This window comes from Cololabis saira, chromosome 20 (assembly GCF_033807715.1).
Source record: "Cololabis saira isolate AMF1-May2022 chromosome 20, fColSai1.1, whole genome shotgun sequence".
NCBI lineage: Eukaryota > Metazoa > Chordata > Actinopteri > Beloniformes > Belonidae > Cololabis > Cololabis saira.
The window spans coordinates 6305192-6322358 of NC_084606.1; the positions used below are offsets into that span (position 1 = coordinate 6305192).

The 17167-nt window shown below is 45.5% G+C and overlaps 1 protein-coding gene across 1 annotated transcript in view; it reads left to right on the top strand.

Annotated features, from left to right (window-relative positions):
- The window catches only part of LOC133420942 (atrial natriuretic peptide receptor 2), a 39899-nt gene that overhangs the window by 11877 nt on the left and 10855 nt on the right, over positions 1–17167 (top strand). Inside the window, exons 8-19 of the mRNA XM_061710821.1 lie at positions 293–438; positions 924–996; positions 8600–8744; positions 8847–8933; positions 9623–9766; positions 10431–10552; positions 11140–11278; positions 13177–13225; positions 13790–13891; positions 13965–14084; positions 15109–15202; positions 16693–16780. Coding sequence (XP_061566805.1) covers positions 293–438; positions 924–996; positions 8600–8744; positions 8847–8933; positions 9623–9766; positions 10431–10552; positions 11140–11278; positions 13177–13225; positions 13790–13891; positions 13965–14084; positions 15109–15202; positions 16693–16780 — 1309 coding nt within the window. The remainder of the gene's footprint in view (positions 1–292; positions 439–923; positions 997–8599; positions 8745–8846; positions 8934–9622; positions 9767–10430; positions 10553–11139; positions 11279–13176; positions 13226–13789; positions 13892–13964; positions 14085–15108; positions 15203–16692; positions 16781–17167) is intronic.

Consider the following 17167-nt stretch of genomic DNA (forward strand, 5'->3'; position numbering starts at 1 on the left):
GTAGCCATCTCTTAGCTCGCTATAATCACCTGTTAGCTGAGACCAACTGTTAGCTTGCTATAGCTACCTGTTAGCTCATAGTAGCCACCTGTTAGCTCATAGCTATCTGATAGCCAGCTGTAGCTGCCTGTTAGCTGTTACCCATCTGTTTGCTCAATGTAGTCACATGTTAGCTCACTTTTGCCACATGTTTGCTCACTGTAGCCCGATATTGACTGCTGATCAAGACAATAAGAATAGCGGTAGCGGTGGTGCTAATCCCTCGAGGCTAACTCTGACTGTTCTCTCCGAGTTTGTGGCGACGGTGTCTGCGAGGAGGCGGAGCTTTGTTCCACCTGTCCGGCCGACTGCGGCGACTGTCCCATGAGCCCCGTCACCAAGCTAGCCATCGGGCTGCCACTCGGCATGCTGGTCCTGTCCCTCGCCCTGACGGCGGTGGTGAGACGCACCTGACACATCTGAGACGCACCTGCAACCACACCTGAGAACCTGCATCACATTATCTAGCTGCCTGTTAGGTGTTATCCATCTGTTTGCTCAATGTGGCCACATGTTAGCTCACGGTACACACATGTTTGCTCACTATAGCCACATGTTTGCCCAATGTAGCTGCCTGTTAGCTTGCTGTAGCCGAATGTTAGCTCACTGTAGCCATCTGTTACTCACTATAGCCACATGTTTGCTCGCTATAATCACCTGTTAGCTGGAAGCCAAATGTAAGCTTGCTATAGCTATCTGTTTAGCTCATAGTAGCCACCTGTTAGCTCATTGTAGCTATCAGATAGCACGCTGTAGCTGCCTGCTAACTGTTATCCATCTGTTTGGTACCAACCGAACCCTGCATCACAACCACACCTGAGAAACAAACCACACCTGAGAACCGAACCACAACCACACCTGAGAACAGTTGTGTGTCTGCGCAGTGGCTGAGGTACCAGAAGGAGAAGCTGCTGTGGGACGAGAGCTGGATCATCGACTTCTTCACCATCAAACACGGTACCAGAACTTCTTTATTTTACGTTAGTTAAGTCTCTGCTAACGTCAGATACGTCTCTGCAAACGTCAGTTACTTCTGTGTAAACGTCAGTTACGTCTCTGCTAACGTCAGTTACGTCTCTGCTAACATCAGTTACGTCGTTGCAAACGTCAGTTACGTCGTTGCAAACGTCAGTTACGTCGTTGCAAACGTCAGTTACGTCTCTGCAAACGTCAGTTACGTCGCCGCAAACGTCAGTTACGTCGCCGCAAACGTCAGTTACGTCTCTGCTAACGTCAGTTACGTCTCTGCAAACATCAGTTACGTCTCTGCAAACGTCACTACGTCTCTGCTAACGTCAGTTACGTCTCTGCTAACGTCAGTTACGTCGTTGCAAACGTCAGTTACGTCTCTGCAAACGTCATTACGTCTCTGCTAACGTCAGTTACGTCTCTGCTAACGTCAGTTACGTCTCTGCTAACGTCAGTTACATCTCTGAAAACGTCAGTTACGTCTCTGAAAACATCAGTTACGTCTCTGCTAACGTCAGTTACGTCTCTGTAAACGTCAGTTACGTCTCTGCTAAAGGTCAGTTACGTCTCTGCTAACGTCAGTTACGTCTCTGCTAACGTCAGTTACATCTCTGAAAACGTCAGTTACGTCTCTGAAAACATCAGTTACGTCTCTGCTAACGTCAGTTACATCTCTGAAAACGTCAGTTACGTCTCTGCTAACGTCAGTTACGTCTCTGCTAACGTCAGTTACGTCTCTGCAAACGTCAGTTACGTCTCTGCTAACGTCAGTTACATCTCTGAAAACGTCAGTTACGTCTCTGCAAACGTCAGTTACGTCTTTGCTAATGTCAGTTACGTCTTTGCTAATGTCAGTTACGTCTCTGCTAACGTCAGTTACGTCTCTGCTAACGTCAGTTACGTCTTTGCTAATGTCAGTTACGTCTCTGCTAACGTCAGTTACGTCTCTGCTAACGTCAGTTACGTCTCTGCAAACGTCAGTTGGGTCATTCTTCCAAACCGGTGCAATTTAGACATTGACATTCTCAAATTTTTTACCCAAATGTATTAATATTCTGAATACTTCACAACTTTAAGAACATATTAAAGTTGTAGAAAATCATATTTTCCCACCTCAGGTTGCAAATCGTACTCATTTTTGGTCATTATTGTGGGATGTGGGCACTATTTGGCCTCAACTCCGTTATGGACACTATGGAATTGGTCTGAACTCTATTAAAACATATTATTGTAATTAAAACATAATTTTTCTATGAATCAGATGTCCCTCACTCTAATTCAATAATTGAGAACATAAAAAATGCTGACAATATCACACATTTGCTCTTCCTCCACCTGAAATAGCATTTTATTTAACCAAGGGCCTCCTGGACTTTGAGTTAAAGTTGTTTTAACTTCAGAATGTGAGTCAAAAAATTATATTTGTATGATCTTCTAAACATTTCAGACAACCTCCAACCATCAATAGATGATGTTTTCATAAACAATGATAAATAATTGATAAAAAATGTATACGTGTGACAGAGTTGAGCCTTGTGTGACGGAGTTGAAAATCGTAACGGAGTTGAGGAAACAAACAAAGCTTACCATACCAATCTTTTTTAAACTGTCAAATCTACCCTCAGATTTTCTATACAGTCTGTCCAGAAAAAGTAAGTCTCTAGGCCATTCCAGCCAGAAGTTATGACGGTTTAAACACTTATGCTCAACTCCGTCACATTCAAACATGTAACGGAGTTGAGTGTGACGGAGTTGGATTTTTTCCTCTAGATGACCGCTGCTCCCCACATGGTGGGTAACAAAGGAGCACATGGCATGCATGAAATTAAGGTATAATATGTATACTTGCAATGACAGATATAAATTTGAAAAAACAATACCTCTCTATCTTTTTTTCATGTAACTGAGTTGAGTTGTTATGATTGACGACCACAGTATCACAGTATAGATCACTGAAATAAGTTATGAAAGAGCACACTTAAATTTTGTCTGAAGTCTGTTGTCTGAAGACTTGTATGATGCAACTTCCTGTTTGTGATTTCATATGGACTGGTCCAATTTTCGGGGAAGGGGAGGGGGGTAATGATTTGTGGGACGGAGTTGAGCGAATACTAGGGGACGGGACTAAGTATTGTGATTTTACTGAAAAATCATAAATATATTTTGAACAAAAATATTGCAAACAAAAAAGCACAGACAGATGCACATTTTGATGTGGTCATTTATGTTCTTTATCTCCATTATATTGTCCATATCACAAGTACACTTTCATGGAAGGCTATTGGGGACATGAAAAAATAGGTGGTGTCAGCTGGAAAAAAGACACGTAATTTCTGATAGAAACGTAGTATTTATATATGTTTTATACTGTATTAAAGGGGACATCTTTGTGCATAAGGATATATGCTAAACATAGATTTTGGTGAAAAATTGGATAAAATACACTTATAAACATCAGTGGGACAGGAAATGCACCGGTTTGGAAGAATGACCCAGTTACGTCTCTGCAAACGTCAGTTACGTCGCTGCTAACGTCAGTTACGTCTCTGCTAACGTCAGTTACGTCTCTGCAAACGTCAGTTACGTCTCTGCTAACGTCAGTTACGTCTCTGCAAACGTCAGTTACGTTTCTGCAAACGTCAGTTACGTCTCTGCAAACGTCAGTTACGTTTCTGCAAACGTCAGTTACGTCTCTGCAAATGTCAGTTACGTCTCTGCTAACGTCAGTTACGTTGTTGCAAACGTCAGTTATGTCGTTGCAAACGTCAGTTACGTCTCTGCTAACATCAGTTACGTCTCTGCAAACGTCAGTTACATCGCTGCTAACGTCTGTTACGTCTCTGCTAACGTCAGTTACGTCTCTGCAAACGTCAGTTACGTCTCTGCAAACGTCAGTTACGTCTCTGCAAACGTCAGTTACGTCTCTGCTAACGTCAGTTACGATGTGCTGACGTCAGTTAAGTCTCCGCTAACGTCAGTTACGTCGTTGCAAACGTCAGTTAAGTCTCTGCAAACGTCATTACGTCTCTGCTAACGTCAGTTACGTCTCTGATAATGTCAGTTACGTCTCTGCTAATGTCAGTTATGTCTCTGCTAACGTCAGTTACGTCTCTGAAAACATCAGTTACGTCTCTGCTAACGTCAGTTACGTCTCTGTTAACGTCAGTTACGTCTCTGCTAACGTCAGTTACATCTCTGAAAACGTCAGTTACGTCTCTGAAAACATCAGTTACGTCTCTGCTAACGTCAGTTACGTCTCTGCTAACATCAGTTACGTCTCTGCTAACGTCAGTTACGTCTGCTAACGTCAGTTACGTCTCTGCTAACGTCAGTTACGTCTCTGCAAACGTCAGTTACGTCTCTGCAAACGTCAGTTACGTCTCTGCTAACGTCAGTTATGTCTCTGCAAACGTCAGTTACGTCTCTGCTAACGTCAGTTACGTTGTTGCAAACGTCAGTTACGTCTCTGCTAACGTCAGTTACGTCTCTACTAACGTCAGTTACGTCTCTGCAAACGTCAGTTACGTCTCTGCTAACGTCAGTTACGTCTCTGCAAACGTCAGTTACGTCTCTGCTAACGCCAGTTACGTCTCTGCAAATGTCAGTTACTTCTCTGCTAACGTCAGTTACGTCTTTGCTAACGTCAGTTACGTCGTTGCAAACGTCAGTTACGTCTCTGCTAACGTCAGTTACGTCGCTGCTAACGTCAGTTACGTCTCTGCTAACGTCAGTTACGTCTCTGCAAACGTCAGTTACGTCTCTGCTAACGTCAGTTACGTCTCTGCTAACGTCAGTTACGTCTCTGCTAACGTCAGTTACGGCTCTGCTAACGTCAGTTACGGCTCTGCTAACGTCAGTTACGTCGTTGCAAACGTCAGTTACGTCTCTGCAAACGTCAGTTACGTCGTTGCAACCGTCAGTTACGTCGTTGCAAACGTCAGTTACGTCTCTGCTAACGTCAGTTACGTCTCTGCTAACGTCAGTTACGTCTGCTAACGTCAGTTACGTCTCTGCAGACGTCAGTTACGTCTCTGCTAACGTCAGTTACGTCTCTGCTAACGTCAGTTACGTCTCTGCAGACGTCAGTTACGTCTCTGCTAACGTCAGTTACGTCTCTGCTAACGTCAGTTACGTCTCTGCTAACGTCAGTTACGTCTCTGCAGACGTCAGTTACGTCTCTGCTAACGTCAGTTACGTCTCTGCTAACGTCAGTTACGTCTGCTAACATCAGTTACGTCTCTGCTAACGTCAGTTACGTCTCTGCAAACGTCAGTTACGTCTCTGCTAACGTCAGTTACGTCTCTACAAACGTCAGTTACGTCGCTGCTAACGTCAGTTACGATGTGCTGACGTCAGTTAAGTCTCCGCTAACGTCAGTTACGTCTCTGCTAACGTCAGTTACGTCTCTGCTAACGTCAGTGACGTCTCTGCAGACGTCAGTTACTTCTCTGCAAACGTCAGTTACGTCTCTGCTAACGTCAGTTACATCTCTGAAAACGTCAGTTACGTCTTTGCTAATGTCAGTTACGTCTCTGCTAACGTCAGTTACGTCTCTGCAAACGTCAGTTACGTCGCTGCTAACGTCAGTTACGTCTCTGCTAACGTCAGTTACGTCTCTGCTAACGTCAGTTACGTCTCTGCTAACGTCAGTTACGTCTCTGCTAATGTCAATTACGTCTCTGCTAACGTCAGTTACGTCTCTGCAAACGTCAGTTATGTCTCTGCTAACGTCAGTTACGTCTCTGCAAACGTCAGTTACGTTTCTGCAAACGTCAGTTACGTCTCTGCAAATGTCAGTTACGTCTCTGCTAACGTCAGTTACGTCGTTGCAAACGTCAGTTATGTCGTTGCAAACGTCAGTTACGTCTCTGCTAACATCAGTTACGTCTCTGCAAACGTCAGTTACATCGCTGCTAACGTCTGTTACGTCTCTGCTAACGTCAGTTACGTCTCTGCAAACGTCAGTTACGTCTCTGCAAACGTCAGTTACGTCTCTGCAAACGTCAGTTACGTCTGTGCTAACGTCAGTTACGATGTGCTGACGTCAGTTAAGTCTCCGCTAACGTCAGTTACGTCGTTGCAAACGTCAGTTAAGTCTCTGCAAACGTCATTACGTCTCTGCTAACGTCAGTTACGTCTCTGAAAACATCAGTTACGTCTCTGCTAACGTCAGTTACGTCTCTGTTAACGTCAGTTACGTCTCTGCTAACGTCAGTTACATCTCTGAAAACGTCAGTTACGTCTCTGAAAACATCAGTTACGTCTCTGCTAACGTCAGTTACGTCTCTGCACACGTCAGTTACGTCTCTGCAAACGTCAGTTACGTCTCTGCTAACATCAGTTACGTCTCTGCAAACGTCAGTTACGTCTCTGCAAACGTCAGTTACGTCACTGCAAACGTCAGTTACGTCACTGCAAACGTCAGTTACGTCTCTGCTATCGTCAGTTACGTCTCTGCAAACATCAGTTACGTCTCTGCTAACGTCAGTTACGTCTCTGCAAACGTCAGTTACGTCTCTGCAAACGTCAGTTACGTCGTTGCTAACGTCAGTTACGTCTCTGCAAACGTCAGTTACGTCACTGCAAACGTCAGTTACGTCACTGCAAACGTCAGTTACGTCTCTGCTAACGTCAGTTACGTCACTGCAAACGTCAGTTACGTCTCTGCAAACGTCAGTTACGTCTCTGCAAACGTCAGTTACGTCTCTGCAAACATCAGTTACGTCTCTGCTAACGTCAGTTACGTCTCTGCTAACGCCAGTTATGTCTCTGCAAACGTCAGTTACGTCTCTGCAAACGTCAGTTACGTCTCTGCTAACGTCAGTTACGTCTCTGCTAACGTCAGTTACGTCTCTGCTAACGTCAGTTACGTCTCTGCTAACGTCAGTTACGTCTCTGCTAACGTCAGTTACGTCTCTGCTAACGCCAGTTATGTCTCTGCAAACGTCAGTTACGTCTCTGCAAACGTCAGTTACGTCTCTGCAAACGTCAGTTACGTCTCTAACGTCAGTTACGTCTCTGCAAACGTCAGTTACGTCTCTGCAAACATCAGTTACGTCTCTGCTAACGTCAGTTACGTCTCTGCAAACGTCAGTTACGTCTCTGCTAACGTCAGTTACGTCTCTGCTAACGTCAGTTACGTCTCTGCTAACGTCAGTTACGTCACTGCAAATGTCAGTTACGTCTCTGCAAACGTCAGTTACGTCTCTGCAAACGTCAGTTACGCCTCTGCAAACGTCAGTTACGTCTCTGCAAACGTCAGTTACGTCTCTGCTAACGTCAGTTACGTCTCTGCTAACGTCAGTTACGTCTCTGCTAACGTCAGTTACGTCTCTGCTAACGTCAGTTACGTCTCTGCAAACGTCAGTTACGTCTCTGCAAACGTCAGTTACGTCTCTGCTAACGTCAGTTACGTCTCTGCAAACGTCAGTTACGTCTCTGCTAACGTCAGTTACGTCTCTGCACACGTCAGTTACGTCTCTGCAAACGTCAGTTACGTCTCTGCTAACATCAGTTACGTCTCTGCAAACGTCAGTTACGTCTCTGCAAACGTCAGTTACGTCACTGCAAACGTCAGTTACGTCACTGCAAACGTCAGTTACGTCTCTGCTATCGTCAGTTACGTCTCTGCAAACGTCAGTTTCGTCTCTGCTAACGTCAGTTACGTCGTTGCTAACGTCAGTTACGTCTCTGCTAACGTCAGTTACGTCTCTGCTAACGTCAGTTACGTCTCTGCTAACGTCAGTTACGTCTCTGCTAACGTCAGTTACGTCTCTGCTAACGTCAGTTACGTCTCTGCTAACGTCAGTTACGTCTCTGCTAACATCAGTTACGTCTCTGCTAACGTCAGTTACGTCTGCTAACGTCAGTTATGTCTCTGCTAACGTCAGTTACGTCTCTGCAAACGTCAGTTACGTCTCTGCTAACGTCAGTTACGTCTCTACAAACGTCAGTTACGTCGCTGCTAACGTCAGTTACGTCTCTGCAAACGTCAGTTACGTAACTGAGATTAACTTCAACATTAATCTCGACATTTCGACTTTTTTCTCGACATTTCAACTTTTTTCTCGACATTCCAACTCTTTTCTTGAGATTTCGACTTTTTTCTCTTGACATTTAAATTTTTTTCTCGACATTTCGATTTTTTCTCTTTTTTTATTCCCTTTCCTTTCCTTTTTAATCTCAACATTTCAACTTTTTTCTCGACATTTGGACTTTTTTTATCAATTGTATTTCAACATTAATCTTGACATTTCAACTTTTTTCTCGACATTTTGACTTTTTTCTCGACATTTCAACTTTTTTCTCAACATTTCAACTTTTTTCTCAACATTTCAACTTTTTTCTTTCGACATTTCAATTTTCTTTTTGCAACATTTCAACATTTTTCTCAACATTTCGACTTTTTTCTCGACATTTTGCCATTTGCCTTCATTCTAAGGCTTATACAAGACTTTACATTTTTTTTTCCAGACATATTTGTGTTTTTGGTCCAATATGGCTCTTTCAACATTTTGGGTTGCCGACCCCTGTTCTAGACCAGTAAAGAGTTGGTGCTACCTTGGAACCGGTTCTTTGTGTCTCCATCCAGACCAGGAGACTCGGCTGACGACGGGCAGCATCATCAGCGTTCCTGCGGGGAACAGCGACAGCAACGCGAGCTGCGTCACGGCGCTCAGCTCCTGCACCGGACAACCGGGAACCAGGAGGACCCCGTTCACCTGCACCGGGATCTAGTAGGTTCACCTGTTCACCTGATCACCTGATCACCTGTTCACCCTCTCAACTGCGTGTCTCCCATGATTCATAGCGGTGTCTCACCTCGTCTCTCCTCTCAGTGACGGCAGGACAGTCGCCATCAAGAAGATCCAGACCAAAACCTTCTCTCTGTCCAAGACCATCAGACAGGAAGTCAAGCAAGTCAGGTAGCCCCGCCCCCAGACCCACAGACCCCGCCCCCAGACCCACAGACCAAACCTGCATAAATATCTGTTAAGGTGCTATGAGCAGCCAAACCTACAGGGGGCAGTGTAACGAGAAGATAAAGTGATGCTAGCCAATCAGAATCCTGGAAAAAAACATCAACAAATGACACGAGTAACTACCAGTTACTTCCAAGATGAACGAGAGTCTTTCGTTTGGAGTGACAGAGAAGTGGAGTTACATTTAAGTGTGACTTTAGAATATAAAACAGGTAAAATACAAGAAAATATTGACGGTGGCCAAACAAATTGTAAACACAGGTCGCACTCGTGACGCTGGTGACGTTTCTGTTGCATAATGTGAATGAAGTGTGAATGTGAATGAAGCCTAAATGTCAGTTTCCCTCCGTTTACAAGCAAACGTGAAGACAGAGTTTCAAAAAATCTCCACTTTGGCCGGAGTTTTCAGAAAATATGGTTTTTGGAGACTTTGAGCTTCATTTTCGTGTAAACGAACGGCCAAAACGCATGAAAACACCACCATTTTTGCTTCGTGTAAACAGGATCTGACTCCCGCTGTCCCTCCATCTCTCCATCTCTCCATCCCTCCACCTCCCCATCCCTCCACCTCCCCATCCCTCCGTCCCTCCACCTCCCCATCCCTCCACCTCCCCATCCCTCCGTCCCTCCAGGGAACTCGACCATCCAAACCTCTGCAAGTTCGTCGGCGGCTGCGTGGACGCCCCCAACGTTGCCATAGTAACAGAGTATTGCCCCAAGGGCAGCCTGAACGACGTGCTGCTGAACGAGGAGATTCCCCTCAACTGGGGCTTCAGGTACCGCTAGCACGTTAGTGTTAGCACCCGCCCCGCTGCATGCTGGGACGTCCGGTTTAGAACGTCAACCCGTGGCTCTCATTCTTTCTTCTTTTTCTTCTTTTTTTTCCCTTTTTTTCTCTTTTTTTCTTCTTTTTTTTCTCTTTTTCTTTTTTCCTTTTTTCTCTTTTTTTTCTCTTTCTCTTTTTCTTTTTCTTCTTCTTTTTTTTCTCCTTTTTTTCTCTTTTTTCTTCCTTTTTCCTCTCCTTTTTAATCTTGACATTTTGACTTTTTTCTCGACATTTTGACTTTTTTCTAGACATTTCGACTTTTTTCTCAACATTTTGACTTTTTTCACGAAATTTTGACTTTTTTCTCGTCATTTCGACTTTTTTCCTCAACATTTCGACTTTTTTCACGAAATTTTGACTTTTTTCTCGACATTTCGACTTTTTTCTCGAAATTTCGACTTTTTTCTCGAAGTGCAAAATGAAAAAAAAAATCTTCCCCCAGTTATAACTAATATAGAAACATGCAGCATGTGTTGTCTTCATTCTAAGGCTTATAAAAGACTTTTCATTTTTTGCGGCTCCAGACATATTAGTTTTTTTGTGTTTTTGGTCCAATATGGCTCTAAAACATTTTGGGTTGCCGACCCCTGATCTAAACCAGGAACTCCCGGCAGGTTCTCCTTCGTCATGGACGTGGCCAGAGGGATGTCGTACCTGCACCAGCACCGGATCTGCCACGGACGCCTCACGTCCCTGAACTGTGTGGTGGACGACCGCTGGGTCTGCAAGATCACAGGTAGACCTGGTCCCTGCTGGACCCGGGTCTGGGCTGGTACCGTAGACCTGGTCGCTGCTGGACCCGGGTCTGGTCTGGTTCCCTAGACCTGGTCCCTGCTGGACCTGGGTCTGGTCTGGTACCGTAGACCTGGTTCCTGCTGGACCTGGGTCTGGTCTGGTGCCCTAGACCTGGTCTCTGGTGTAGCTAGCTCACTGTAGCCATCTGTTAGGTTACTACAATCACCTGTTAGCTGGAAGCCAACTGTTAGCTTGCTATAGCTATCTGTTAACTCATTGTAACTGCCTGTTGGCTCCCTGTTGCCACATGTTTGCATAATGTAGCTTCCTGTTAGCTTGCTGTAGCCAACTGCTAGCTCATTGTAGCCACCAGTTAGCTCCATGTTAGCCATCTGTTAGCTCGCTATAATCACCTGTTAGCTGAGAGCCAACTGTTAGCTTACTATAGCTATCAGTTAGCTCATTGTAGCTGCCTGTTAGGTCATTGCAGCTATCTGCTAGCTCCATCTTCATCGTCTGGTCTGGTACTCTAGACCTGACCCGGTTTTTGAGGGACCTGGTCCTGGACTGAGCCGGTTTCTCCCCCAGATTTCGGCCTGAGCTCGTACCGCCGGCTGGAGGGGGCGGAGCCTCCGTCCAGCTACCAACAGCGGCTGCAGGAGGTTCACCTGCCGCCGGAGTTCCAGAGCTGCAGCCCGGAGCCCACGCTGGCTGGAGACGTGTTCAGGTACCGTTCCCCACGGTAGCGCTAGCACCCGCCCCGCTGCATGCTGGGACGTTAGCGCTGTAGTGCAGTGGTCTCCAACCCCTGGGTGGTAACAAAACGTAAAAAAAACGTACAAAAAAACGTATGAAAAAACGTACGAAAAAACGTACGAAAAACGTACGAAAAATCGTACGAAAAAACGCACGAAAAATCGTACGAAAAAACGTACGAAAAAACGTATGAAAAAACGCACGAAAAAACGTATGAAAAAACGTAAGAAAAACGTACGAAAAAACGTACGAAAAAACGTATGAAAAAACGCACGAAAAAACGTACGAAAAAACGTACGAAAAAACGTACGAAAAAACGCACGAAAAATCGTACGAAAACACGTACGCAAAAACGTACGAAAAATGTACAAAAAACGTACGAAAAATCGTACGAAAAAACGCACGAAAAATCGTACGAAAAAACGTACGAAAAAACGTATGAAAAAACGCACGAAAAAACGTACGAAAAACTTATGAAAAAACGTACGAAAAAACGTATGAAAAACCGTACGAAAAAAACGTACGAAAAAACGTACCGGTACCGGGCCGCACAAACAGAAAAAAATATTTCTGTGTCATCCCCGACTGATGATGTTGACTCTCAAACTGATGGTTCACAATGTTTTTATTCCTTGGATGTAAATACACTGCAAACACACCGTAAGAGCTATAAAGGAGTAAAATAAAATAAAATAGTTAGTCTTTCTACATTCATATAAGTTTAATTTCACTTAAACACAGACCAACACGACTGTTCGCTTGGTCGGCATTAAAGCTACCGTCAACACAATACATGAGCGACCAAACTCAAGCTGGACATAAATACGGCATACAATCTGCACAAATCCTTATCAGCAGGTGCTATTTGTGTCAGTTAGGCTCCACTTGAGCATTCCTGACACTAGTTTAGTCTTTCAGACAAACTTTCTACTGCCGTAAAACCTTTACCGTACCACAGTTTTTAATGCCGACCTTGTCATTTTATTTAGTTTTTATCAACTACACCTTTAGATTGGGCCGTGAAAATATTGTCAGACATTAAACCGGTCCTGGTTCAGAAAAGGTTGGGGACCAGTGCTGTAGTGAACGTTAGCGCTATCGTAGACGTTAGCACTGTAGTGAACGTTAGCGCTATCGTAGACGTTAGCGCTGTAGTGAACGTTAGCGCTATCGTAGACGTTAGCACTGTAGTGAACGTTAGCGCTATCGTAGACGTTAGCGCTGTAGTGAACGTTAGTGCTATCGTAGACGTTAGCGCTGTAGTGAACGTTAGCGCTATCGTAGACGTTAGCGCTGTAGTGGACATTAGCGCTGTAGTGGACGTTAGCGCTGTAGTAGACGTTAGCGCTATCGTAGACGTTAGCGCTGTAGTGGACATTAGCGCTATAGTAGACGTTAGCGCTGTAGTGGACGTTAGCGCTGTAGTGGACATTAGCGCTATAGTAGACGTTAGCGCTGTAGTGGATGTTAGCGCTGTAGTGGACATTAGCGCTATAGTAGACGTTAGCGCTGTAGTGGACGTTAGCGCTATAGTAGACGTTAGCGCTATAGTAGACGTTAGCGCTGTAGTGGACGTTAGCGCTGTAGTGAACGTTAGCGCTATCGTAGACGTTAGCGCTGTAGTGGACATTAGCGCTGTAGTGGACGTTAGCGCTGTAGTGAACGTTAACGCTATCGTAGACGTTAGCGCTGTAGTGAACGTTAGCGCTATCGTAGACGTTAGCGCTGTAGTGGACATTAGCGCTGTAGTAGACTTTAGCTCTGTAGTGGACGTTAGCGCTGTAGTGGACGTTAGCACTGTAGTGGACGTTAGCACTGTAGTGGATAGCGCAATTTCCCTCCTAAGCTAGCTAACCTCTGTTGTTCCAGCTACTCCATCATCCTGCTGGAGGTGGCGACACGCAGCGACCCCGTCCCGGTAAGTCCGTGGTTGTTCCACTGTGGTTCCACCGTGGTTCCCTGGTGGTTCCACCGTGGTTCCACCGTGGTTCCCTGGTGGTTCCACCGTGGTTCCACCGTGGTTCCACCGTGGTTCCACCGTGGTTCTGCGGTGGTTCCACCGTGGTTCCACCGTGGTTCCACCGTGGTTCTGCGGTGGTTCCACCGTGGTTCCACCGTGGTTCCACCGTGGTTCCACCGTGGTTCCACCGTGGTTCCACTGTGGTTCCACCGTGGTTCCACCGTGGTTCTGCGGTGGTTCCACCGTGGTTCCACCGTGGTTCCACCGTGGTTCCCTGGTGGTTCCACCGTGGTTCCACCGTGGTTCCACCGTGGTTCCACCGTGGTTCCACCGTGGTTCTGCGGTGGTTCCACCAGGGTTCCGCCGTGGTTCCACCGTGGTTCCACCGTGGTTCCACCGTGGTTCCACCGTGGTTCCACCAGGGTTCCACCGTGGTTCTGCGGTGGTTCCACCGTGATTCCACTGTGGTTCTGCCGTGGTTCCCCGGCAGTTCCCCGGTGGTTCTCTGACCCTCTCCCCCAGGCGGAGGAGTCCGGCCTGGAGAGTTCCTGGTGCCCCCCCCTCCCGGAGCTGATCTCCAGCAGGGCCGACAGCACCTGCCCCTGCCCGGCGGACTACGTGGAGGTGCAAACGCTGCCGCCGCTCACACCTGCGGGTGTCTGGATGACCTTTGACCTCCGATCATCTGTCTCTGCAGCTGATTCGCCGGTGCCGCGCCCACAGCCCCGCCCACCGCCCCACCTTTGAGCAGATCAGGAAGTTCGTCCACCGAATCAACCCCGTCAAAGTCAGCCCGGTGGACCTGATGATGACGCTGGTAGGACCTGGACTTGCTGCTGCCGCGGCAACCGCGGACCTCCTCCTCCTTCTCCATCACCTCCTTCACCTCCACTATGGAGCCAAATCAAGGCCAAAAGTTTTGCTAATTTGAAAATAAAATTTGAACCTGAAAATTCTTTTTTACAGTTTCAATTTAATTTTTTTCAGTTTCAAATCTTTTTATTTCAGTTTCAAATCTTTTTTTCAGTTTCAAATCTTTTTTTTTCAGTTTCACGTCTTTTTTTTCAGTTTCACATCTTTCTTTTTCAGTTTCAAATTTTTTTTTCAGGTTCAGACTTTTGGCCCGGATCTGGCGTGGGGGCGTGGCATCAACTGAGAGGGGCGTGGCATCATGAGTGACAGCAGAACAGAGAAGGCGGGGGACGTTCCTCAGTCATGTTGCCTTCAGGAAACGTAGGTTGCAGAAGTTATCAGTAGAAGTATTATTCAACACTGTATATACACCATATTCACGTGATTGGCAGTGGAAAATACTGATATTAGTGACAAATTTCTGTTTGAAAAGCTGTTTTAGACCGTACTTGGCACCAATGGCAGTATAAAAGCAATAAGGAGGAAACTGAGGAACGTCCCCCGCCTTCTCTGTTCTGCTGTCACTCATGATGCCACGCCCCTCTCAGTTGATGCCACGCCCCCCACGCCAGATCGGGACCAAAAGTCTGAACCTGAAAAAAAAAATTGAATCTGAAAAAAAAAGATTTGAAACTGAAAAAAAGATTTGAAACTGAAATAAAAAGATTTGAAACTGAAAAAAAGATTTGAAACTGAAAAAAATAAAATTGAAACTTTAAAAAAGAATTTTCAGGTTCAAATTTTATTTTCAAATTAGCAAAACTTTTGGCCTTGATTTGGCTCCATAGTCCACCACCTCCTTCACCTCCTCCTCCATCACCTCCTCCTCCTTCTCCTCCTCCTCCTCCATCACCTCCTCCTCCTCCTCCTCCTCCATCACCTCCTCCTCCTTCTCCTCCACCTCCTCCACACTAACCCTTCTCTTTCAGATGGAGAAGTACAGCAAACACCTGGAGTCTCTGGTGGCCGAACGAACGCAGGACCTGATGCACGAGAAGCAGAAGACGGACCGACTGCTGTACAGTAAGAACAAAACACACCTAGGAACCACCGGGAACTACACACCTAGGAACCACCAGGAACTACACACCTAGGAACCCCCGGGAACTACACACCTAGGAACCACCGGGAACTACACACCTAGGAACCACCGGGAACTACACACCTAGGAACCACCGGGAACTACACACCTAGGAACCACCGGGAACTACACACCTAGGAACCACCGGGAACTGGTTTCTGCAGATCTTAACCCTTGTGCTGTCTTTGGGTCAAAATGACCCAATTCTTCTATCCTTCTTTCCTCCTGCTCTCTCCTTCCTTCTTCCTTTCCTCTTTTCCTCCTTTTTTACCCTCCTTTACTCCTTTTTCTTCCTACCTCCCTTTCGTCATTCGTTCCTTTATTAACTTCTTTGCTTTTCCTTCCTTCTTTCCTTATTTTCTCAATTCCTCCCTTCTTTCCTTCTTTTTTCCCTTCCTTTCATCTTTTCTCCCTTCCTTACTCCCTTTCCTACTTCCTACCTCCTTCCTTCTTTTCTCCTTTCTTCCTTACTTCCTTCTTTCCTTCATTCCATCTTTTCTCCCTTCACTCTCCTTGGACCCAAAGACAGCACAAGGGTTAATAAATTACAGTGCGAAGGCCCTATTGTATCTGTAGGAATTATTCTTCGTATTATTATTTTTCTGACGAAAGGAAGGCCTTTTTTCCCCCTAAACGTGCCCAAAAGGCACCAAATTTTGCACCAAGCCAGGCCTGGTGATAAATGTGATATTTAATGGTTTGCATTAATGGGCGTGGCAAAACGACTCAACAGCGCCCCCTAGAAAACTTTGTGCCTCAAGCCCCACAATACGGTTCCAGGTCCAGATCCAGGTCCCGGAAACCTCCTGCGATTTTCGTGCATGCACGAAAATCGATACACACCTGTATCATGTCGCAACTTAAAGAAAAGTCTCTTGGCGCCATGGCTGAAACTGAACAGGAAGTCGGCCATTTTGAATTAATCGTGTAATTTTGGCGAAATTTATGCCTTCAGCAATTAATACGGCCTGAACCGTAACGTGCACCCAGGTGTGTTATACATCAAAATGTGAGTCTCCATCCTGCAACGACGCGCTTTACTTTTCCAAAAGCCAAAAACCGCCAAAAAGCGTGCCCACCTTTCATCTGATGTGTCCATATTTGATAGTTCCTTCTTTCTGCCATAACTGTTGAACGGGTTGACATAAAGACTTGTGGGTGGTGTCGTCGGACTCGGTTTTGAGTCTTTGAACATAATTGGTGCAAATTATCCCCGCCCCTTCTTCTGATTGGTCAATATGTGATAGTGTCTTTTTTCTGGCATAACTTTTGAATGGTTTGATATAGAGAGTCGTGGGTGGTTTCATCCGCAAAATGTCCAGGCCTTAAGAATCTACATCAAGTCCTACAAGCTTCCACTGCAGCCTGAACGTGCACAAGCGTGCGAGGGCCCGTTCATCACTGCTTGCAGCTTTAATTTTCTTTGTTGCAGGTATGCTGCCCCGGCAGGTGGCCGACGACCTTCGTCAGGGGAAACTGTCGGAGGCCCAGAGCTACGTCAGCGCCACCGTCTTCTTCAGGTAGGAACCTCCACTTCTGGTTCCCGCCTGACCCCGCGGGTGTTTGTGGTCATTGTGTCGTCAGAGGTGTATAAAGTACTTGAAATAAGTAACTAAGTAAAAGTAGAAACACCATAACTGAAAAAGACTTTGGTAAAAGTTAAAGTCACCCATAAGAGTAAAAGTCTTAGTAGCTCACATTAAATGTACTTAAGTATCAAAAGTATCTTGTGAAAAAATATACTCAAGTATCAAAAGTAAAAGTATAACTATTTTATAGTATGCATTAAAAGAAGCAACACAACCAAAATGATCCGTCCTTGTTTTTTTTATTTCACTTTCAGGTGAATGAAATGTGGTATAGGATAAAACACCACAAATAAACTGTCTTTCTTGCAAAATATAATT